This window comes from Brachyistius frenatus, unplaced genomic scaffold (genome assembly GCF_029030835.1).
Source record: "Brachyistius frenatus isolate BFR_SWC_R1_liver_20210118 unplaced genomic scaffold, ASM2903083v1 Contig_7, whole genome shotgun sequence".
Lineage (NCBI taxonomy): Eukaryota > Metazoa > Chordata > Actinopteri > Embiotocidae > Brachyistius > Brachyistius frenatus.
The window spans coordinates 983,711-1,008,546 of record NW_027210606.1 but is presented as its reverse complement, the minus strand read 5'-3'; the positions used below and the strand labels follow the sequence as shown (position 1 = coordinate 1,008,546).

At 45.9% G+C, this 24,836-nt stretch overlaps 1 protein-coding gene and 1 long non-coding RNA gene across 5 annotated transcripts in view; both read left to right on the top strand.

The window, feature by feature from the left end:
- Positions 1-23,726, top strand: part of LOC138615739 (uncharacterized) — a 208,775-nt gene extending 185,049 nt beyond the window's left edge. Inside the window, exon 2 of the long non-coding RNA XR_011310551.1 lies at positions 22,473-23,726. This is a non-coding gene — a long non-coding RNA (uncharacterized lncRNA). The remainder of the gene's footprint in view (positions 1-22,472) is intronic.
- On the top strand, positions 908-18,651 carry nacc1b (nucleus accumbens associated 1, BEN and BTB (POZ) domain containing b). 4 transcript variants are annotated; one of them, XM_069689518.1, is made up of 8 exons: positions 908-990; positions 9,951-10,101; positions 10,882-11,124; positions 11,926-12,147; positions 13,710-14,175; positions 15,320-15,617; positions 17,572-17,669; positions 17,868-18,651. In XM_069689518.1, the coding sequence occupies exons 2-8, from the start codon at positions 9,976-9,978 to the stop codon at positions 18,197-18,199; spliced, it is 1,785 nt and encodes a 594-aa protein (XP_069545619.1). In that variant the 5' UTR covers positions 908-990; positions 9,951-9,975; the 3' UTR covers positions 18,200-18,651. The 4 variants fall into 4 exon arrangements, with proteins under 4 accessions (XP_069545619.1, XP_069545618.1, XP_069545621.1 ...); XM_069689517.1 differs by lacking the exon at positions 908-990 and adding an exon at positions 2,000-2,096; XM_069689520.1 differs by lacking the exon at positions 908-990 and adding an exon at positions 3,272-3,532.
- Positions 23,727-24,836: the final 1,110 nt, after the last annotated feature.

Here is a 24,836-nt window from a genome sequence, read left to right as displayed (position 1 = left end):
TGAATGCCAGACTTAAGTTGTAACTGAACATTGTTTAATTGTGGCAACCCAAATACTAACAATAAAGCAACCCAACAGCCAGCCTTGCCTGCATTAATACTTTTCAACATTTTGCTCAAATTCTCAATTAACTACAATTAAAAACTTTGCATTTAGTTGAGGAACTGATCTTAATTAAATTGAGCCAATTTGGAAACACAGTAGGCTACCGAGAAGTTGGCAGGATGTATCTCCCATTTTATTCATGAAACAGCATCTCAACTTTCAGATTCAGGAGTTATTTCTCTCGATAAATAAATACATACAAAAAAACAACAACAACAACAACAAAAAAACCTACTGATAGCCGAATTGAAAAGGAGAGATTTTCAATGGTAATACGATTTGAGGATGCTGCAGGATTTTTATTGGGGGATTCATTGGCTCAGTATTTCTGAGTCCAAACGACAGCCTTTGTGTTTTTACTGTTTCACGTGATCGGAATAGCTCTGCCTCTCAACTACCCGGCCAATAAAACCTACATTACAGTGCGGCACACTTGCTGTCGCAACCTCTGCCATCACGCTGTTTCATTTTGTGGATTGCTCCCAGTTTCCATAAAGCGGAATATGGATGGCTGTGAAGGAAAATATAAAAGAATCTGCTTCTACTGTACGCACACACGCCTGAACATCTGGATGGGGGCGCTGTGACAATGAATGCCCAGAGAGCGTGGCGCTATACATCTGACACAGGAGAATTATAGAGTTAATAGTATTTGGCATGACAGGGAGAGAGAGCGGGGAGCGCAGTGCCGTGCCTGAATGCAGTCTCATCCTGTTTAGTATTCACTGTACGCAGCGCTTGGAGGCCCCGGAGGGCTCACCTGCCCGGAGTCTAGACGCACTATCACGCACGTCAGACAGCGGCGTCGAACCGCCAGCACCCCGGCTTCACAGTCCGCGCGGTGCCGGGTAGGAGGGAATTGGTTCCATCAGTGAAGACACCCCGGTGAGTGAGCGGGCTGAGTGGGTGGACTGGTGGGTGGGGCTCAGACAGTCGGGTCGGCTGGGGACGCTGCCTGTCTACCTGCCTGCAGCGGCGCGTGGGCTCGAACCTCTAATCCCGTATTCCTTCAAATGTAATCTCATTAGTTTTACATTGCACGTTACAATATCATTCCCGCCCAAAAAACAAAACAAAATATCATTTCAAAATTGATTCAAAACTAAATCAAAATAATAATAAAAAATGAAATCAAAATACATGTAAAATTCAAAATTCAAAATATAAACAAACAGTAATTAATAATAGATAACAGCACTGTTTTTGACGGGATAACACGGTACTTCCAACTCCAACTTTCCTGCTACTGGTCAGTAATTTTGTAAATTAATCATTTTTATAAAAGAAAATAAACTGGACCTATAATTTACCCTCAATTTGTGTTTTGGTGACAAACGAATTGAGTGAGTGTTATTTTAATAAACCCAGGGCATTTTATTTCGGTTTAAATGATTAGACCGGCCAACATTTACTTTATTTATTTTTTCTGACATGAAGACACTGATATCAACAGAGGCAAATAATTAAAGGCTTTTCATGGAAAGCAGTGCATGCAACTCACCTAATTTACCATTACTTACTACTGGTAGCTGAGATTCAAAGTACAAGTTCGTTTAAAAAAAAAAAAGAGGCACACAAAAAGAAAGAAAAGAAGCCTAATACGAGGGGGTGAAGTGCAGTCCCTTCACCTGTCTGTCTACCTGTCTATCTGTCTGACCGATCGGTAGCTCTGCAATCTGTCTGCAACCCCTGGGAGAGTTAAAAAATAATCCCCGCTCTGCTCCTTTGCGTCCTCCTCCTCGACAGCTCTGCGCTCTTCTCCACGCCCGCGTGTGTAAGTGCGTGCCCGCCCGCCCGCGCGCGCGCGCGCACGCACGCGCAAGTATGTATGTGTGTGCGTGAATTGTGTGCGTGCTCCGGCTGCTGGTTCACAGCAAACAGTCACAGTGAATGACTGTCTGTAGCGAGGCGGAGGGAGACACTAGACCGCTTCTTCTCCGCTGCTCCTCCTCCCTCCATTGAAACACTTTCCAGCGGAATACGGCCAAGGGGTGAGTTCTGTGCGGCGGGTCACCGCGTACAACGGGACGGGCTCGGCCGGCGACACGGGGTCGGTCAGTGGTCCGGGTCCCGCACTGTGTGTGTGTGTATATGTGTTGTTGTTGTTGTTTTTTTTGGGGGTGGGGGGTGAATTTGGACAGAGTGGCGGTGTACGGTCTCCGGCGGTGTGTTGAAGTGGAGGTTAGGCTATTGTTTTTTTTAGGGGTGTGGGGTGGTAAAGTTGCGCTGGCTACTATGGGGGATGGGCGCATGGGGACAGAGCAAACTTTAACCACTTCACACCGGCTTCACTCACTCGTCGTCGCGGGCTACCCCCCCCCCCTCCTCCTCCCTCCTCCTCCTTCTTCTCCTTTTTTTTTTTTTCCCTCGGCGAGTGACTTGATGAGTCCTCGGCTCCTCTTTCTCCTCCATTCCTGAACTTTCTAAAAAAAACACAAAACAAGTAGTTTTGGGGGAGGTGGTGCAGGTTTTTTCTTTTTTTAACCGGCTGCATTTGAAAAGCGTTGGGCACTGGTTGAATTGCCCGGTATCGCGGTGTCCTGTCGGTAAACGGGTTAAGGTTTCACAGCCAGCCCCCTACTCTCCTTCCCCCTCCTCTCCTCTCCTCTCTCATCTCGCCATGCCGGATCCATCCGTCTGTCTCGCCCACAGTTGCAGCGCATTTGTGTCCCGGGATGACCTGTTGATGTCGGCTAAAGATGGAGTGCTCGGATCGCCCTCCGCTGTAGACCCCCCCCTCCTCCACCTCCTCCTCCTCCACCACCCCGCTCCTCTCCGCTATAAAGACGTTAAAAATCGCAGCTCAGCCAAGTGAACATCGCCTCGTGTGGTTCCCCGAGTCCGCAGTTTGGTGGAAGATGTCATAAATAATTGATCTCCATGTCATAAGCGACATTTTGGAGGGGAACAACGCGCGTCTGTCCCGTATCGGTTTCTGCCATTCGGCCGGAGGAGGAGGAGGGAATTCGGTCTGAACGGACATCACACCGCGCTGGCACGGAGAGAGGGGGAGACGGGGAGAGGAGGAGAGGAGGAGAACCGCTCAATATTTGATCCCCCTCGACTATTTTGTGGCAGATTTCGTGCCCCCGGTTCCTCGGACGATAAACGTGCGTGTGTGTGTGTGGAGGAGAGTTCAAACCAGGATTGACATACAAAAATAAAGGAGCGGAGCTCTCCTTTTTGTCCCTTTTGGCCCCCTCCCTCCCTCCCCTCCCTCCCCTCCTCCCTCCCCTCCGCTGAACGCACGCACACACCGGCCCGGGCCAGCCGAGGACTCCCAAATCCTACCGGGCATCGAGGCTGGCACACGGCGGGGCACCGAGAGCTCTCCGTCCGCTCTGACTGCCCTGCTGCGCCGCTGCTGGCGGGCTGTTTCTCTCCCGACGCGTCTGCCGGAGAGACGTCGACTCTGCTCGACTTTCATGTGAGATTAATTGATGTATAATTGATGTGTATAAATGATGTTTCGTTTTTGAAGTTTCAGCTCTTGTCGCGCTCTAGGGAGGCTACACTATAGCCACATTGTGGTGCCTGTCTGCCCGGCAGCGTCGCTAAATACGGCATTTTCCGCCTTGAATGTCCTCAAACCGGACGCCGCACAAGGCGGGACTTTATTACCCGCGTTTGGATCCGTTTTGTGAGTTACGCGGAGAGGTGAAGGGTTTCACTACGACCCATGTTAGCCGTAGCTTTAGCCCGCTACTTGCTAACAGGCCACCTTTAACCTCCTTAAACCAGGAAACTGAACGTGATCCAGCAGTGATTGATGTTGAGATCAACGCTGGAGTCACTTGGACTTATTGTGTCCCTGTGAAACTGACCTCCGCAGCCCTGTTACTTTTCAGGGTGTTAGCCAGGAGCGTGTGGTTAGTCTGCAGAAAGTAAAAACCAGAGTTTGTGGCACTGGAGATGGATGTTAAAAGTTTCAGGGGAAATGCACAAGCAGGCTCAGAGAGCTGGGCCAGGAGGCCCCGGAGGCCCCCCGGAGGCCCCGGTGTAACGGGACACAGGGGGGGGGGGCTGCGGGGCAAAGGTCAAGTGGGGTGAATTAACTCCCCTTTATGTTTCTTGGAAGTTGTTTTGACCTCTTTGACCCGTGAGGAGGTCTTGGCTGCTGGGATGTCCCCGGGGCGATATGTCAATTCCCCCGCAGTGTTGCAATCAAATCAGGCTCTTAGTTTAGTTTTGTGAAAGTAAAAATGAGCTTTTAGGTGATCAGAATACAGTTCAGCAGTTCAAAAAGCTTTTAGCTCAGACGCAGGCGTGTTGGACTGAATATCAGAAACCAGAGACTATTGTTGGTGTGATCTACGCATTCTTCTTTTGCCTTCGATTACTGAGGGAAGATTCCATTGTTTTTTTTTTTTTGCACAAATGCATTTTCTTAGCAACCGCCTGCTTATTATTCATATGATTGCATATATTTACACCTGGAAACAACCACAGGCATCTACTATTGGTCGCTTAGAGGCTCCACTGGGACACTTGTCGGTTCAATTACTCGCTCAAAGCCCCCCACCAAAAAAAGTGCCCATGTTAGGGAGCACACAGCGTTCATCACGCCCATTTTAATATTTACATTTTCCCAGCCAGTGGAAAGGTCATAAAAACAATAACTTTTAATGTTAAACTCTCTGCTTTATCAGTACATTGAGGTACTGTGACCAGTTTTAATGAGACAGTAATCCATATTGCTAATACATCATTATGCACTTATTAACCAAGCAGTAATGTATGTAAACAAATCCTGGATCAGACCCAAAATGCTTGAAGAAAATATCACTGCGAGCTGCTGCAGTTTAATTATAATAGCATTAATGCAATGTCCATTGATTTCTTTACATCGACACACAACTGTCAAGACAATAATGTGTCGATGTGCAGTAGCAGGCGCAACTATGGACTTCTTTATTGCCAATATTGTTATTGACTTTAAAATGAGAAGGAGAAAACGGAACTATATTTTTTTTACAATATAAATTACACTTTAAACAAGTGTCTTGATACGAGACTGTTTAAAATATCATTAATATTTTCAGATTAAAGTGCTCCCAATCTAACAACCAGTCTGTGATCTTCATTGTCCTTGTACAGAATAGGATTGCCCAAATAATTACGATATTATAACGGCAGTTGACACAATTAATGCACGTTATATTAGAATTTGGTCTTCTGTTGTAAATTAACACGGTTTACGGTTCCTGTCAGCACACTGCCTCACTCACTATGCCTACATCTATCAAATTAATTAGTTGCCATAAACCTCAAAATTAATTATGATGAACTGCTGATGGCCCTTTATTCTCAGTGCTGCCCTTATGTAGGTGCGGAGCCGGAGCTCGGGGCGCTTCAGGCTACTTTTTTTTTTTTTTCCCAGCCTCGATTTTTCAGCCAGGGAAAGTTTGCTGAGCCTGCACGCTTCACATTCACACCTCCGAGCTTCCCAGTACAACCACTATCTTTTATTGTTGGCCAAGGAGCAGTTAGCCGCCGCTGAAGGAGCTGCAGTTTGAAGGAAACATCCACCTTCACTCGGATCTTGCGCCGTTTTATAATTCGACGGAGGCGATCAAAAAAGTTAGTGTATTTTGCGAAAAGTCGTAATTTACTTGTTTTGTTTACGTCAGTTTTGCAAAATTTGCCGGGTCTGAGTTTCCCAGAAGGACTCTGAATGATGAAAGCACGTTCTTTGTGCTGTATACTCAGTGTGTGGTTATAATGAAAGCTTTCGCGAGTAGAGCCATTGTCATGCGTCTTGCCGAGTTGTTTAGTTTCCATGAAAGCTGTTGGCCGCCAGATCAACGAGGTTTAAGGCATCGCTGCCCCGGTGTTTGGAAAATTGTGATTGTGAGATGGAAACTTTACAAACAGCCCTTCATGTTTTGATGGAATAACAACATCAATTTATGTTTACGTGTCACGCAGCACTGTCTTCAAACCTCATGATGGCCAAGCTGGTGATTGCCGGCTAAAGTTGTCTACTTTCACCCTGTTAATTACGAGAAGAATGAGAATATATCACCATGTACGGGCTTGTAAAAGGTTCTTTTTAATCTTTTTTGTTTTGTTTTATCCTTTAATTTTGAAATGTCCACTTTGCTTGAGAAGTGGTGCCTCCCGACTCCCAAGTTTCAGTGTTGGCTGGGAGGAAATGTTCCTCCGGGCCACCTGTTCTGGACCTGTTGGTGATTCATTCTTTCCTTTTTAAATGGTTTTAACTGGTGGTTCTTCCAGGTGCAGGTGGCTGTGGTGTTTCTTTACACCAGGAGGTTTTGTTGTTGAATAATAATTTCTATATACAAGGTGGCCGGTTGTGCTGTTTACGTTTGGAGGCGGTCGTTGCGTTCAGACAGGCCGTCCCGTGGTGAGAACAGACTGAAGATGGCCGCCTCGAACCGTGTGTGGCCCGGAGGGAGAAGTTGTCCAGCACAGACACGACAGTTGGTCATTGAGGTTTTATGAAATCTTCACCGTGTCGTGCTTGTCTGTAAGATTTCCAACCGTGTTCGCTTTGCTCGCGGTGTACAGTTTTCTATTCACGAGACCTCCGTCTGCCTTTCTTCTTTCACTTCAGGCCGAAGGACTCTTTTTTCAAGTGCTTCAGGGACCCCGACTTAAAACGAAGGGGAACACACTCTGCTGCAAGTGCAACTACAATTTTTAGACAAACTGATATCATACACTGCGCAGGCTTATTTTAAAAGCCTATGATTTATATAAATGAGTATGGATGTTTTTATTATTGTACTATGGTATACAATAATAATGAACACGAATAATAATCTTGGCAATGGGACAAAATGCTGAAACAAATATTTTATCATTCATTTCAAGAACTTGCAATTTGTAACAAAATAAGTGTTACAGTTGCCTTCAATTAATCAGTACAAACTAAAACTGGTTTGCTGTGATGTTATTCTTTTGTAAACAAACCACCTCCACATTAATGAAGTTGCTCCCATTTTTCTTCACTGTAGAGCTGCTTTCAGACATGTTTCTTGTTGCTGTGTACATTTTACACACAGTGTAAAATATTGTTACATTAAATTTATACTTTGTATTACATTTATTTCATGAATTTTTTTTAATTATTATTTTTTTACTGATATTATTGTGAACGATGCGATTCGGCACACCCCGACCAGGATTTGATATAACCGGTGGCCCGATGGCCGGGGACCTGTAAAAGTTGGACCTGAGCCAGTAGGTTGGCAAGTCACTGTTTGGGCTTGTAGCCAATGAAATATACGCGGGGGAGATGAAGACATCTGTAAATTGTAGTTACAGAAACTAACCAGGGTTACACGCTGCCCCTCTAAACTGCACGAGTCTGTATCAGTCACAGGTCGGGCCAAGAGTGAAATGTCCACTTATGGGAGAAGCTGAGATCTCAGCATTGACGTCAGAGGTTATTATTAAGGTCAGGCATATTTGGTGTTATTGTCATAAATCATATTCCTATATTATATTATTAAAAAACAAAACAAATCAAAGGGTAACATTACTGCTGTTCATATCATTTATAACAAATCACCAGAATTATGGAGAGAGAGTTATTTACACTTTGTGGCTGCTGAGTCAGTGAAAATGTGCAGGCCAGTAAAACTGACCTACAATTCATAGAAAACACGGCCCGACCGTTACATGCATGTCCTCTGACTGGGTCCTCACACCTCTGGAACATTTGGCATCAAAACCCTGCCGTGTAAGAGAATGTACAAAGACTCACCTGTGAAGAATGGCAGGACATCACTTCACAGATTTGGGAATGACAGGATGATTAAATGCATGTTCAAAAATAAAGGCAAGCATACGAAATATTTAAACTATATAACGGGAATACTAACCTTTACATTACAATTGTACTTTGGGGGCTGTATTTTCTATGTATTGAAAGCCATTTGAATGTGTATGTATTCTATGTTTTTTTTTTTTTTCTTAATCATTCATAATTTATAATACCCTGCACTTCAACCTAAAAATAGATGTTACAATTTTACATAATTTAACATTTGAGTGACTCCATTTGCTTCTGGGAACTTGCCTTGGGCATTGTCCCATAATGTAAGCAATCAGTCACAAATTAATGGATCCATAAAGAAAGTCATCAGTCCAAGTGGAGCAGTGGTGAATCCACATACAGGAGCTGATGACAATTAAATGATCTTTATTTTTATTTATTTATTTATTTATTTTTTCGATCTAATTTGACGTATAAAAACTATTGTTTTCTTGAACATGAACTGTTTGTGGGCAGGAGGGGACTTTGCAGGGAAGATATTTTACTGAGAAATAACTGGACACTGTCGGTGGTGGTGTTTTGAAAAATGAGCCATCAGCGGTCTGTTAAGTAGCGCCGCTGAGCCACGGCTCGGTCTCGGACCGGACTTTGAAGAGCAATAAACTCAGCAGCTCTCGATCTTCTCCTTACTTGAAGATTTGTTTTATTATCTTCCGCTTTGCCTTTTTCCACTCAGCGAAGGAGAAGACGCAGAGATGCTGCAGTTCTACAAGAGACCGTCTCCAAAGCCGTGTTGGATGCGAGATCGGAGTTGTACGATAGAAACTGTGAAATTTGAGTTGACGTGCCCTGGCTGTGACCTCTGGGCTTCCGCCGCTGCATCGGTCTACGTTCTCCCCAGAAATGTTGAGGCGAGCTGGAGTTGATGTGGAAGTCTGTAGTTCCGGTCGCTCGGTTTGTCTGCGAGTCTTCCTGCCAGCGGACCAAAGAAGGCAGATCGGTATCATATTATTTCCTATCAGTGGTTCGTTTGGGGTTGTAGCCAGGATAAGGAGCTCATCGTCGTCTTCGTCAGCATCATCATCATCATCATCATCATTATCATCATTATCATCATCCACTCAGTTAAGCCACGCTCCAAATGCTTGTCTGTGTCAGGCGAGCTTGGCCACCGTCCATCACTTGGAGGCCGCCGTCTTGAAGATGTATTTGTTGAGTGGAGTCGTGACGCTCTCCTCTTGTTTACCTCGGCTCCGCCACACTCCACATTACAGTAGTTCTATGTATGCACTGTGCATTTATAAACAAAAATAAAGGGTCCACTCAAAGACGATGCCCTCAGTTTTGAGAAGAAGTGATTTCAGAGATAGATCCCTTGTTTATTTATGTTTTGTGGGAAGTTTGACAGTTCCTCCGCTTTTGATCACGGGCTTCTTTGTCGGACGGTGACGAAGACGAGTGAAACGAATGAGTTATGTAAGCGACTGTTTTGACTGAGAAGGAGCGACAAGAAAATAACAAAGTAGGCCAAAAACCACCATAAACTCAGTTTATTAACTGAATTAGATGTAATGCAACAAGGTTAAAAAAAAAACATAAAGGCTTATATAACTGTCGCTAGTGGCCCAAAATTCTCTTTCATTTGGAAGTTCCAGTTTTGAATTAAAGTTGTTTACCAAATACTTAATTCATTAATCATCAGACACTTTACTTACCCCGTTTCTTTAGTTTAAGTCTCTTCCCTCCCTCCTCACTTCTGTCTCGTCTGCCTTTTGCACATCTTCCAGTCTGTCTTTGCTCCGTTATCCTCATCACTCATTTATTTACTCTTTTCTCTTCTCCGGTTGCGCTGCTTTATCTTGTCCTCTCTTTCTCGTAACTCCTCTGATGTTTCTTCGTTTGCCGGTTTCCCGGCCGTCCTCGCACTCCCCTCCAATTATCTACACATCCCCGTCATCCTCTCGGCGACGTTTCCCTCCTTCCCTTTTTTTAATATGTGCTTCTCTATTCTTCTGACCTACATTTCGTCAGCTTGTCTCTGGATAACCTCTCACTGACCCCGTTTTCCGTGCTCTGACATCTACCTCCCTGTCGGCTGCAGACCCTGTGGTGCTGGGCAGAGCGTTATGGCTCAGACGCTGCAGATGGCGATCCCTAACTTTGGCAACAACGTCCTGGAGTGTCTGAACGAACAGCGGCTGCAGGGCCTCTACTGCGACGTCTCCGTGGTCGTCAAGGGGCATGCCTTCAAGGTTTGACTTGTTTTTATTTTGCCAGCTGATTGTTGTGTTTGAGCTAATACTTGGTGTGATTTTTTTTTTTTTTTTTTTTTTTTTAAACACACAAGAGAACAAAGTGACCAAAGAAGTAGACTCAAAACTTTATAAGAAAGCTATGCGTAAAAATTATTTTAATATTTCTCCTATTTAATTTGCTTGTTGCCAGAGTGTGTAGATTCTGTTTTATTTGTTGCTTCTTGGCCCCGTTGAACTGGTGGTGAAGGTACTGACAAGAGTTTGGTCAGAATCTATTGGCAGGACAGAGAAGTACTGAAGTACTGCCAGACTGCTGCTCTTCATGGTTTCAGATCCATTTTCTGAGCTCCCTCCAGCCACCTCTCTCTCTCTCTCTCCAGGGGAAAAGATCTGTGGCTTTGCCACTCATCAATACAGTTTCATGTTGTTCGGCCAAACCTTCACAAGTTACTGCAAAACAATCGCAAAGCAATCCTTTAATGTTAGATACAATTACGTTACTTTTAAAAAAAGACTTTTGCTGCATTTGCATCTCGAAGCGCAAAACAAAGAGAAAAGTGAACTCTAATCATTTGTCAGGTGTTTTTTTTTTTTTACGTTTGCTATTTTAAACTTGACAGAACACAAAAGCAACAATGCAACAAGTGACATATTTGAGATTTAAATTTGACACACATTAGCTGCACTTCACGACATGATGCTTGAATTAACATGCGGCATCAGAATGGATGTATTTTTGATCCCTCTTGACTTGCCCCTCCCTGCTTTACCCCTCAGGCCCACCGTGCGGTGCTGGCAGCCAGCAGCTCCTACTTCCGGGACCTGTTCAACGCCGGGGGGAAGAGCTCGGTGGTGGAGCTGCCCCCGGCCGTGCAGCCACAGAGCTTCCAGCAGATCCTGGCCTTCTGCTACACAGGACGCCTCAGCATGAATGTTGGAGACCAGTTTCTGCTCATGTACACCGCCGGCTTCCTCCAGATCCAACAGATCATGGAGAAAGGCACCGAGTTTTTCCTCAAGGTAACCTCGTAATGAAGCTCTCATAAACATCGATTTAGGAATTCCATCAAATTGAAGGCAGACGTAGACGTATTTGGACAAAGGTCATACGTTAATGTGAAAATCCTTTAAATGCTTTGCGATCAAAGTGAAGCCGACTTGAAGCATTTCAATGAGCTGCCGTCACGTCACCGATCGTGTGGCGTTATGTTGTGATGGGGGTGTCTGTGTTTGAAGACACGTTCTTGTTCTCGTGACTGAAGAATAATTGAAACATCGTACTGACACTACAGGTTCCCTCTATAGTAGCAGATGATCTGATTAGATTTGGAGTGCCTTGCTGCATAAATCTGCATATTAATGAGGAAAACTGGTTTCCTTGAAAGTTCCCCTCAACTCCCCCAGACACAGGCTTGATATGATGCCAGCTATGTGTTGCAAATGTGTAAAAACAATTAGAGATTTTCTTTTTGTTTGCTGCTCATAAATGTTATTTTCAGACGTGTGCTCATTAAGGCGAATTGCCAAGAAATATTGGAATACTAATAAGAGTTTGTGGTCTGATGAAGGCTTCGTACAAAAAAAAGAAATACGTCTTGGCTGTATTATCGGGCCAAAACCACATTTAAGAGTGTGTCGGGTATTCTTAAACTTTTCCAATACTTTCATCTCTATGATTACTGATACCAAACACGTTGTAGTTTAATACCCAGCTCTACTTAGGATGGAAAAATTTCACCATATTAAAATTCCATAAACATGAAATAATGTCATTATGCATCATTCAAATTCAGTCCTTTCTCTATACCACCACACCGCCAGGTCTCCTCTCCCAGCTGTGACTCGCAGGGTCTGCACACCGAGGAGACCCCTCCCTCAGAGCCTCAGAGCCCTGTCACTCAGACAGTGGGAGGGGGCGGAGTCGGTATAGTTGCCGCGAGCGCGGGACGGCCCGCCTCTTGCCTGACGCCCCTGCCACTGGTGTCCAAAGTGAAGACCGAGCAGACGGCCACCACGCCTCAGCCGACTCCACATCCGCAGCAGGTAGTCCGGTCGTCTGACACCGGCAGTGACACCGTGTTGTGTTTGTTTCTGTTTACATTCAGCAACGCAGTCTGGAAAAAAAAAAGAATACGCGTGAACATCGTTTAAAACGGGGCATTATGAGCAGGCTGTCTTTGACTTTCAACAGAAGCACCAACAAAACACTGATGTGATTCATCTGTATTTTTTGGCAAACCGTAACCTGAAAGGTATTTCTGGGGGGGAAAAAAGATCATAGACAGCCTCAAGACATAAATTACTTCAAAGTGTTTGTAATCAACCTCTTTAAAGGGCCTCGATATTGAGAGACGAGTACCACTACTGAGAAAGCAGTGAGAGTAGTTTAGCAGAGACAGTTTGTCTCACTGTATTTATTTTCACATAACTGTTGCTTAATTCAATCATTAAAATGGCTTTCAGTGTTTTCATTTATTCATTTTTCTATTTTAAGAAAGTGACAGCAAGTTTTAAACACTTCAATTTGGGCTGTTCACAGTGCTGTTCGTCATATGCATTATTCTAAAAGTTTAAAACTGACTATGACTATGAGTGTATATATATATATATATACACGAGTATTTATGAGTGTATATATGAGTATCGTATATCTTCACTGCATCTTGTTAGAATGCAGGTAACCGAGAAGCTGTAATTTAATTAAGATGAAAGCATCTGTTGCCTACATCAAAAATAGTTGCCATGTGATGTCAGGTGCTAATTTGCATATCACTTTTGGAAGACGAAGGCCACACTGTGAACGCAGTGTTATCATCATCTCATACCTCTGATTTTAAAAAAAACCAAACATCACGTGTACAGTTTTGTCTGTAAATGGCTCGAGGGCCAACGCAGTATTAACATTCTCTGTTACTGGAAGGTGGCAGCAGATTTAACTTTAGTTACTTTGGAGAAGTTAAATCCTATTTGCAGAAATGACATCAACGTTTTTTTTCTGTTCGTTCAGCATTAAATGTGTCAAGACGCCCTTTCTATTTCTTTTTCCTATATTTTTTTTATTTCCTTGCAATTATAAAATCTATACACTAATTAGACAAATAAATGTTACTCTGCCAAAAAGGTAGAAAATATTGGAGAGAGAGAAAACTTTAATAAATTAATTGTCAGAGATTTCTTGAAACAGCATTGGGCACCTCGCAGGCGAGCTGGGTATTGAATATAGTTTTTTTAATAAGAGATGACAGACTCTGGTGCAGCTCTTATCGGTATCAGCCTGGTTACCTAATGATGAATTAAACATCAACTCAAATACACGGTGTAGTTAGCTGTGCGAGTTTGTGTCTCTGCTTGTTTTTCTTGAAGCTTATTGTATTTCATAAAAGTCAATTCATTTCTAACGATGAAGAGTAGAAGCACTCTTTATCACAGTTGATGTTGCACACCACCAATACCATGCAGAAAACTTCAATGATACCGAGGATCGTTGGCAATTGATAAAATTGCTTTATTGTCACGCGTTGTTGTTGTTGTTGTTTGTCAGACATTTAAAAGCGGTTCAAGTCGGGTGGCGAAAACTAACCAGAGTGTCTCTTCCTCCTCGACAGGAGTGCTCTCCCTACTCTGTGGTCTGCACCCCCGTGGCCAAGCGGCTCTGGGAGGGGTGCAACCGTGACGGGGGTGGGGGAGGGGGCGGCGGAGGTGGAATGAGGAAGGCCGCACGCTACTCTTCCTCCTCCTCTTCCTCCTCCTCTTCCAACACAGTCGCCCAGGATGCCTCCGGGCGCGGGCCTGCAGCCAACGCCGCCATGCTGGGCAGCGGCGGCGCCACTTTAATGGGCGGAGCTGGACTCAACAGTAACCACAACAACAACAACAACAACACCACCACCAACGGCGGGACCCCGGAGGGCACCAGCCCGGGCACACTGAGCATGTACACCAGCGACTCGCCCATCAGTTACCACGACGACGAGGAAGAGGACGACATCGCGGACGAGAGCGCCGAAGAGCAGTACAGACAGATCTGCAACATGTACACCATGTACAGCATGCTGAACGCCGGAGCTGCAGGTGAGCACCGGCAGCAGGAGGGAACATCAGGGGGAGTTCATGTTCGGGCCGCTGTGTCTCCGTGATGCTCTAAAAGTTTCCCTCTTCAGATCACCGTGACTCCGTCTGTAGTGTGTTTACAAATACGAGTGCCGTTGAGTTTGTTTATCCGAACTTCTCGGGATGTTGAGGAGAATGAAATGTTCAAAACACTGCGAGCTCTGAAAGTCGTGGCTCCTACTTTACGTTTCTGAATTGTTTAGAGTGTCGGTGATCAAAAGTTTCAGAATGTTCAGGTGGTTGTTTAGAAAAGAAAAAAAAAAAATCCAAAACAATGACGCTTCTACAAACTAAAGTTGAGTCAAACTACAGGAGTAACGTACCTGAAATAGATTGAACAGTATCATCAAAAATTCAATTTGTTGTTTTGCTCCGTAACATGTCGGCGTTTATGAAGTCAACACTTGAATTCAAAACATGCTGACAAATGTTTGAGCCCGAGATGCAAAGTGAAGTCTTGACTGCCTCCTTTCAACACACTTCAGGGTGGATAATCTCATTTAGTACTTATGTTACATATTAAACATTAGAAATATGGCACGAAAGAGTTTTTTTTTTTTTTTTTTTTTTTTTTTTTTTTTTCCTATCGAATGTTTTGGGCTCAGGAATGAAAATGGAAAAGTAAAGAGGGCTTTGGGTTGGGGGGGGGGTGAGGATTAAGAGTAAAGCGAGGGTTTGTGGGGCTGCAGTCTATAATTAGCTCTGTTGTTAAGTCCCTGGCGATTGAGATGATTAAATTTAACGAATAGCTGGAATTTTGCAAAGTTCTTGCAATTTCTCTGCAAATGAGGGACTAAAAGTTGCTTGTTCAACAAAAAAAAACTCCTCATTGATCATTGAGCGAGGCTCCTCAACCTCTCCTCATCGTCAAAACAAACTGCATGCGGGTTTGAAAGAAACAGGAAGTAATAGCATTTATAGGACATTTTGATTATTAGAAATGGATGCATGATGAATAGATGTTCCACCCGTCGACGGGAGGTTTTTATGAGCTCTGCAGCTCTCGCACCCAAACGGTAACATTTCAAACGAGTCCCAGCTCCAAAGGTAAATAAAAAAAATTTTTTTAAAAAAGGGATAAGAATCGATCCTTGTCCCTCCCCAGTGGTCGGAGAGCGGGTGGAGGCTCTGCCCGACTTGGCCCCGGACTCCGGAGGCGGGCGGGGGGGCCGAGGGGGGCGGTCCCGGCAGGACCTGGCGTCGCTGCCCGCCGAGCTCATCAGCCAGATCGGCAACCGCTGCCACCCGAAGCTGTACGAGGAAGGCGACCCGGCCGAGAAGCTGGAGCTGGTGAGCGGCACCTCCGTGTTCATCTCCCGCGCACAGCTCATGAACTGCCACGTCAGCGCCGGCACCCGCCACAAAGTCCTCCTCAGACGCCTGCTGGCCGCGTTCTTCGACAGGTCAGTGTCCGCCGTGCCGCTCTGCCATTTCCTGTCTCCTGTCTCCTGTCTCCGGTCCCCTGCGGCCTCCCGTCGGTTCATTACAGCGCTCACTTGAGCTTCTAAAATACGTTCAGGTGGTTGAAATGATGAATCAATAACATTTTATCTCCAAAAGGTCCCCTTCAATACAATGTCATAATCTTCTTGAATAACACTCCCACGGGCGTTATTCGACACCGTATCTCGGCAACAGTGGCGAAGATCGTAACCGTGTTTGACGTTGGGTCGGATGCGGCGTTGCGACGCTGATCCGGAGCGTCCCGCTGGAAGATGCGGTGATCGGATGGATCCTCTGAGGCGTCGGGTCGAACGCGTTGGTGAAGAAACCACGTTTTGGAATTCGTAGCCTTTTTTTTTGTTTTGTTTTTTTTGTGGAGCAACATCTGCACGTGAAGCATTTTTCATGGCCACAATTTTGTGCTCAATCAGTGTCAGTGTTTACTGGCCAGGCATCTGCATTCTTTCAAAGTCTCCCTCATGTTGTGTACGATCTGGACAGACGTGGATGTAAACTTGCAACTTGAGCGGTTGGTGGAGGCGAACAACCGTGAGGCGCGAGTTCTAGAGTTCGATGGCTAGAACAAATAAAATGGGCTTTTGTTGCTCACCGTGTCCACAGCAGGACGTTATTTAGCTCCCGTGCGGGTGCAGATACCTGCCCCCCCCCCCCGCCCCCCACCCACCCATCTGATGCAGATAATAAGCAGAATGCTTAAGTACCTCATACAATCCAACTACCCCTCCATCGTTATCCTCTGGCCCGGGACGCGCCGCCTGCAGCGACCTCGCTGTGTGTCCTTATTGCCGGTCGTATCGGTTTCATTGGATAACAGCCATCAGTAGTCTCGCCTTGTAATCAAAAAGTAATTCAACACAATAAAAGGCTCGCGGGCGCTCGGGGAGTCCCGTTCTTTTCTGTCTTGACGGCAGCGGACAGAAACATGAATGAAGGCTGACATAATGATCAAAACTACAGAGCAGATGGTTCTGTAGATGCACTCTGTCTAAAACCTAGAGCTGGAAATGAATGCAGGCGAGTGTATATATGACATTACATTTCATTTAGCTGACGCTGTTATCCAAAGCGACTTACAATAAGTGCATTTCAACCATGAGGGTACAAATTTAGAACAACAATCAATAAAGTACAATTTTCTTCAAGAAAGCCAAACTTCAAAGTTCTATCAGTAAGTGCCATTTTAAGTGCGACTAAAGTTCTACTATTCAAGGTAAAGTCTGAAGAGGTGTGTTTTTAGTTTACGGAGGAAGATGTTCAGAGTTTCTGCTGTCCCGATGTGGTTGGGGAGCTCATTCCACCATTTAGGAGCCGGGACAGCAAACAGTCGTGATTTAGTAGAGTGTTTATCTCAGTGAGGAGCAACAAGCCGATTGGTGGAAGCAGAGCGGAGGGAGCGGGCTGGGGTGTAGGGTTGGACCATGTCCTGGATGTAGACTGGACCCGATCTGTTCACAGCACGGTACGCAAGTACCAATGTTTGGAAAAGGATGCGGGCGGCTACTGGTAACCAGTGAAGGGAGCAGAGGAGGAGGAGGAGGAGCAGCGGAGTGGGAGTGAATTTAGGAGGTTAAAGACCAGTCGAGCTGCTGCACTCTGGATGAGCTGCAGAGGTCGGGTGGAGCTAACAGGTAGACCTGCCAGGAGGGAGTTACAGTAGTCCAGACGTGAGATGACGTGACGTTTGGCGTGATATACGTTATTAATTAATTATTCAAATGAACATATGGTATTTCATTGCCTCTCATTCTCTTTGAACAAGGACCTTCATTGTCAGTCATACTACTTCTATATTTATAGATCTGTTATCTCCTTTTGGCAGTGTCCTCAGATATACGGACATTCTTGATCATAATATTTGTTTACGTGGGATGTTTGTTCTTGTCACTTGCTCAGGAGCACTCTGGCTAATAGCTGTGGAACCGGCATCCGCTCCTCAACCAACGACCCCAGTCGTAAACCGCTGGACAACAGAGTGCTGCACGCCGTCAAATGTGAGTCGTGCAGCGAGCGTTCTTCATCATTTAAATGCACATCAGCGAGATTTTGGAGCTGCCAGTTTTTCCGAGTTGCAGCTTTTGAATTGACACTTTTAAGACTCACCATCATCCCTCCTTTCTCTTCTTTTGCCCTTTGTGTTTCTGCGTTTCCCTTTCTCCCCCTCTCCTCCCCCGTGTCCTCCCTGCCTCCAGTCTACTGCCAGAACTTTGCACCGAGCTTCAAGGAGAGCGAGATGAACGCCATCGCAGCCGACATGTGCACCAACGCCCGACGCGTCGTCCGCAAGAGCTGGATCCCCAAGCTGAAACTGCTGATGGCCGACAGCGACGCCTACTCCGCCTTCCTGGCCGACAGCGTGAAGATGGAGGCCGACGCTCTGGGGGTGGACCAGGGCTTTGACCCCGCCTCGCTGGAAGCCGTGGCGGCGGTAGCGGCGGCGGCCGCCAACAGTAACGAGGCGGGAGGCGGCGCCGCGGCGGACGTCCTCCACGGGGCCGGGGGAGACGGCAGCACTTTGTTTTGAGTGAGTGAACGGACAGATTGGTAGAATGGACAGATTGATGGGAGGAGGGATGGCGTTTCTCTGGCGTGATGTGTAGAGAACGATGGCCGCCGCGGTCTCGATGACAGTTATCGCTCCTCCCCTGGCCGCCACGCGTCCGGGGATCTGTTTCTTCTCCTACACCTCCGTTGGTCAGTTCGTTCTGCTTTCCCTTCGTTTGTTTGCCCGCATTCTGTCTCTCTCCGCAGCCCACAATGAATCATTTCGGGTCGTTCCTCATCGGTGTTCTGGTGGAGAGACAGACGCGTGGAGACGGGTTGCAGAGGGAGGACAGAGGAGGTTAACTACTCGTCCCCTCCACCTCCTCGTTCCTCTGCAACCCGACTAACAGCCTTTATTTTTGATGTTTTCAAAGTGTTTACTGTCACTTCGCCCCTTTTCTTATCATAATCAATCACAGACATTCCCTGGGGAGGCGGGTGGGGGGCGGGGAGGGGTAAATCCTGTTTGAAAAAAGTGATATTTCCTTCCCCCGAACTCCGGTAACACTGTTGTTTTTATATATTGAATGTATGCGAGGCGAAGTATCCGAACTGCAGCGTTATAAATCAGTGGAGGCTCCGTGAGATTGTGCCGAGCCCCTTTGTTTGTTTGTTTGTTTGCTTGTTTGTTTTGCTTTATTTCATCTGGGCGGCCAGATGAAGCCTTTCTGAGAGCGTGGCATTGATGAGGTCAGGGGTTGAGATGAATATTAATATGTATATTGGCATGGTTTATGATCTCCTCGACCTCAGACTGACCCCACCAACCCTGCTCTTTAACCCCTGCCGGGCATGCTGGGAAACTGAGCCTCCAGACTTGAGAGCGATGCTGCTGAGTCGGGACTTGGACAGCAGCGTTTTGACTGGCTGGTGAGTGTTCAGATTTGTTAGCCAGTGTAGTGGCAGACGAGAAAAACTAAGATTTGCTTGACTAAAACCTTTCCCCCGAACCTCCACCACTTTTTGACCCTTAAAAAAAAATCTGTTTGTTTACTTTTTCTGTGTTAAAATTGTTCCTTTGTGTGATTATTATTAATTTTTTTTTATTATTGTTATTTTTTTTTGTCAAAGCTCCTGAGAGAGAGAGAGAGAGAGAGAGAGAGAGAGAGAGAGAGAGAAAACTTGTTACCGATGATTGTCAAAGAGTTTGCGTGTGATAAATGCACTGTTACTTCCTGCAGTATGAGTACAATCGAACTAAGTTTTTGTACGTATCAGAAAGAGAAGAGGTTGGTTTTATTTAAGAAAAATCAAAAAGCCGAAAAAAATGCGAGCTGAAATCCAATTTATATCTCTGTTTAGCACCCTATTTTTGTTTTATTTGAAGGAAAAGTCAAAGTATCTAAAAGCGAGTTTTTGCCCGTGAGCGTAGTAATGAGTTGTGTATGTGCGCGCGTGCGTTCGAGAGGATCCAGCATCGATGTTCTTTTCATTTCAACTCATGTTCAGCTTGATTTCCCTGAGAATATTAAGAGCGCGGGTTTCCTCGGGCTCCGCTGCCCGGCGCCGTGCTCGCCTGGCACGGACAGAGGTGCTAATTCAGGCAGCGATACGTGGCGAGGGACCGCAGCTCGGGCGCGCCTGCCTGCGTTTGAATGGCCGCACGGGGTTTTTTGTGTGCAGCGAGGGAGCAGCAGCGAGGGAGAGCGGGAGGCCAGGCAGCCTCGGTCGGTCCCGTTCACCCGACGCCGCCATCACACACACACGCGCACGCACACACACACACACACACACACACACACACACACACACACACACACACGCTAATGCGCGTTTGGGCGCTGTCAGCTGCATCAGCTGCAGCACACCGCAGCAATGTGGGAATTAAAGGGGAATTACACGGCAGCACACCTGAGAGGCTGCAGTCCGTCAATCAGCTGACGCTTATTTTCGTGCTGGAGGAGGCTGCAGTACATCTGATGGAAACACTTTCACTGCTCTGGCTGAAAGATGTGAAAGTTACGTTCCTGCCTTTCATGTCAGGTTTTTTTTTTTTTTTTTTTTTTTTTTTTTTAACTACAAAAAGAAAGGTGCTAAATAATGAAAATGTTGGCATAGAAACAACCCTAAGAGTCATTCCAGTCATATTTGCCTTTTGATATTTGTGTGGCTGAGTGGCAAGCTTTCAGAAAAAAGAATAAGAATGCAGAATGAGATCTTTTCTTTTTCAGACAAACTGACCTTCAGAAGTCAGAATCCAGCTGAATACACTCGTCACCGGAGCCCCGGAGAGGGCGCGGCGCTCGTGTTCACTTTGAGGTTGAACACAGAAGCACCTGGTGAGCTCTTGATTTGGTGCCGCTGGTGTTCCGGTCCTCGGTACCGTTGGGACGGTTGAAATCCTCTTTACGCCAGGTTTTAGTTTCAGTTGGACTTTAGCTATTTAAACGCGAGACAAATCGAAACACCAAAAAAAAAAAAAAAATCAGCCGACTGTAAATTTGCATTTGATTGACGCGGCAAATTTGTGCACCGTGCATCAGCTGCGGCTGTTTCCGTCTCCCCGCGCGTCCCACGTTGTCTCTGCCGGGGTTCGACGTCGGGGGCTGAAGAAGCCCGATTGGCGTGAAAGACGTGGTTCGATACTTTACGCTGAAGTTGGAGCTCTTGTTCTTTAAACGTGCGGACGAGACCGAGAGCAGTGAGAGTTATTCTGACTGCTGCAAGGCGGATTGCGTGTCTTCGTCGGGGGATGACGCGGTAACCGGCGGTCACGTGAAGTGCGTCTTTATCTTGCGTTGAGATGGGACGTGGTGTTTTGGACTGCGGAGGACGGCAGTGAGGTCTTCGGTGTCCAATGTGACGTCGTGGTTAAAAAGGAAAGCCGTGTTTTAATTGGAAAGCTCACCCTGCTTCATATTTCAAATATATTACCCCCCCTCCCACACCACCACCAACACCACCACCCCCCACCACGTGTTTACGTACCATTTCCTGTGTTAAATGAGCAGATTTGCAGGACTGGTGAACCAAACATATCGTTACATCGGATTATTGTCGCTCCAAAATTCCCACTGTGAAAAACATATCAAAACATTGTACTAGTATTTTTTTTTGAGCATGATAATCTTGAGGACTAACTTTAAAACCCAAACAAGAAAGGATTGACAAATTGTTGCCCTTTTTCTTTCTTTTTTTTTTTTTTAAATCAAATAGATATTTCTGACAATTTTTTTTTGTAAGAGTACTTTAACTTTCCTGTTAGAAGAAACCTCAAGCACCTTAATGCCAGTACGGCATCAGGAGAAACTTTAATGTCACAATCACAGGTCGCTGTCGATGTTTGGACACACACACACACACACACACACACACACACACACACACACACACACACACACACACACACACACACACACACACTCTCAAGGCGAGGAGTCTGTTTTTCAACGGTCTCTTTGGGGAATCGGTGTTGTACAAACCGTGAGTGTTGAAACGTCCCAGAAAAGAACCAAAAAGCAGCCTGTGAGCCGTCGTCTGACCTGAACCTGTTTTACAGATCAGCGTTTTGAAAAGTTGTTTTCTTTTTACAACCTGGCCTTTGAGGAAAGATGTTTACGTGACAATTTATATATATACATATATATAGATATATATATAGATATAGATCTATATATCTATACATATATGTATATTTACATGTGTATCAAGTTTTTTTATATTTCGTTTAAAAAAAGAAAAGAAAAAAAAAGGCTATTAGTCAAAGAACCCTTAATCCTGAAACGAGCACCTAAAAACCAAGAGGAGGAAATGGGGAGGTGCAAGGTTGTTTTCTGCCCTTCCCCCTCTCCTCCTCCTCCTCCTCTTCCTCCTCCAGAGCACATGGTACGATCTATGGAGACTTCACCAAGTTCAATACCTGAGGACAGATGTGAAAAACAAGTGTAGGGAGTAAAGAGAGTTAAAGGATTCGGGAGGGGGGAGGGGGGTGAAGAGGAGACAGTTTGCACATTTTTGTTGTTTTCCTTTTTTAAAAATGTTTTTTATTCCAGTGCTGTGTGTGAAAGCGCTGCCTTAAATGAGGAACACACAAAAAAGAAAGAACTTGAGAGAGATGGAGAGAGAAGAAGAGGACAGTCTAAGCCTCCCTGGAGAGGAGGGACGAATGGAGGGGAAGGGGGGGAGGGGGGGGCTGGGACGCTTGGATGATTTGGTGTGAATGCATGAATGCATGCATGCATACTGGTGTGTGTGTGTGTGTGTGTGTGTGTGTGTGTGTGTGTGTGTGTGTGTGTGTGTGTGTGTGTGTGCAGGGTGGGTTTGGAGCTGTTTGGAAAGGCTTTGTTGTGTGCGTCTGTGGGCGAACATAATGTGTGGGTGTGTTTTTAATGTGTGTGTGTGTGTGGGTGTGTGTGTGCATATTAATCTATGTATGCAGGGTTTTTTGGTTGTTTTTTTTTCCTCTCCTCTCGTTTCCCTCCATCTCCATTTATGGCATGTTAATGTCTGCCTCCTCAAAAGAAAGAGCTTTTGACAGTGGTACAGTGTGTGTGTGTTATGCGCATGCCTATGCCTGCCCAGGTCTGCGTCTCGATCTATGTGCTGCATACGTGTGTGTGTGTGTGTGTGTGTGTGTGTGTGTGTGTGTGTGTGTGTGTGTGTGTGTGTGTGTGTGTGTGTGTGTGTGTGTGTGTGTGTGTGTGTGTGTGTGTGTGTGTGTGTGTGTGTGTCTGGCTTCATGCGGCGACTGCGCATGTCTGTCACTGTGTGTGGGTGGTTTGGGTGCTCAGTTCTGCAAGGTCTGTCTGTCTGTCTGTCTGTCTGTGTGTGTGTGTGTGTGTGTGTGTGTGTGTGTGTGTGTGTGTGTGTGTGTGTGTGTGTGTGTGTGTGTGAGAGAGAGAGAGAGAGAGAGTGGGTGGTATGTGCACAGAGGTTGAGATGAGTGGCTGTTTGTTTTAGTCTGCCTCGGAGAGCGGCATACCTTTCTTTTCCTCTGCCTTATACACACACACACACACACACACACACACACACACACACACACACACACACACACACACACACACACACACACACACACACACACATCTGCAGTGTCACATATCCATATCCACAGCACAGAGCCTATAATTGTGTGCCATATCAAAGCTGCAGATGTACTGCGGCCATGTTGCATGTCACAGCAGCAGCTATACATTTTTTTTTTCTCATGTAAAAGTCATTTCAGACAAAGATCATCAGCACATTTATCAACCCTTCCTATTTGAATTGTATTTTTTGATTTCGCCGCCTGGTCAACGTCCTGCACGGGACGGACGCACAGCTGCAGAACAGGACTCCGTCTCTTGTTTTCTCTTTGTTTCCTCTCGTTTCTCCTCCTCTTCCCTCCCTCGCTGTCTCCGCTTCCTATTTTCTTTGTTTACATCTTTCTGTCTCGCCTCTTCTCTATGTATACATTTCTATCTCTCTCTCCCTTTCGCTCTCCACCACACACACACACACACACACACACACACACACACACACACACACACACACACACACACACACACACACACACACACACACACAGGAAGGAGCTAAACAGTGTTGTTCCCTCGTTGCTTCATTACGTGAACCATCATTTTCTATCCACCGCTGCTTCATCTTGACTCCATTTTCTTCACAGAATGCAAATCTGCCAAACTCTCCGTGTGTGTGTGTGTGTGTGTGTGTGTGTGTGTGTGTGTGTGTGTGTGTGTGTGTGTGTGTGTGTGTGTGTGTGTGTGTGTGTGTGTGTGTGTGTGTGTGTGTGTGTGCGTGAGCTATAATCGGTGTGAGTCCATCTGACCAGGTACGTCAGTGCTTTGTGTGTCTGTTTGTGACACTGTTGTGTGAATTTTAATGAGGTTTTTATTTTGTATTTGCTGCACCTTTAATAATCAGAGTATTGATGAGGAAGGTCCGTCTGTCCTTATGTTCTCCTGGCCGCTGCGGCCGACCAATCAGAATGTCCACACGAGAGACGCAGCCAATCATGAGGTGAATATCAACCAGACTGTTGAACCAAGTGACCAAGTGGGTTTAGAAAACAATTCTAATGATCTTGGACTGGAGCATTCAGGGGAGGAGGAAGAAGAGGAGAAGGAGGAGGAGGAGGAGGAGGAGGTGTTCTTCCTGAGGAGATGTTTGTTAAGAATCTCCCAGGACCAACGAGGCATTGCGGCATTCTGCCGTCACATGAGCGAAGCTGCAATCCAGACAAAGGCACAAGAGAGAGAGGAGAGAGAGGAGACTAATGACAGAGAAGGAGGAGGAGGAGGAGGAAGAGGAGGAGGAGGAGGTGATTGTCTCTCTGGCCGTGTGCCACCAAGATAAATACCTGGGTGCTTGTTTGTTTATGTAGCGTGGCGTGGTGCGGAGGGGTGGGGTCGTGGTGCGGAGGGGTGGGGTCGGGCCTGAAGGAAGAAATGCCAGATTTGCCTAAATCCCTCAAAAAGAGTCCGGCAGGACGAGCGAGCGGACGGAGAACAACGCCGACCAGACTCACCGCTGTCTGTGGAAAAAGAGGAAACGATCTCTTTTGCCACAAAGTTAAAACTTGCACTAAATATATTTAAGAGTAGGAGGGGGGGGGGGGGGGACAAAAACAGCTTCCATGTCCAGAAACACATTCGGCTGAAGTTGTGTTCGGTGAA

Coding starts and splice junctions, on each gene's coding strand:
- nacc1b (XM_069689518.1), top strand. CDS start 9,976: ATGGCTCAGACGCTGCAGATGGCGATCCCTAACTTTGGCAACAACGTC. Junction 10,102..10,881: donor TCAAGGGGCATGCCTTCAAG/GTTTGACTTGTT, acceptor TTTACCCCTCAG/GCCCACCGTGCGGTGCTGGC. Junction 15,618..17,571: donor CTGGCCGCGTTCTTCGACAG/GTCAGTGTCCGC, acceptor TCACTTGCTCAG/GAGCACTCTGGCTAATAGCT.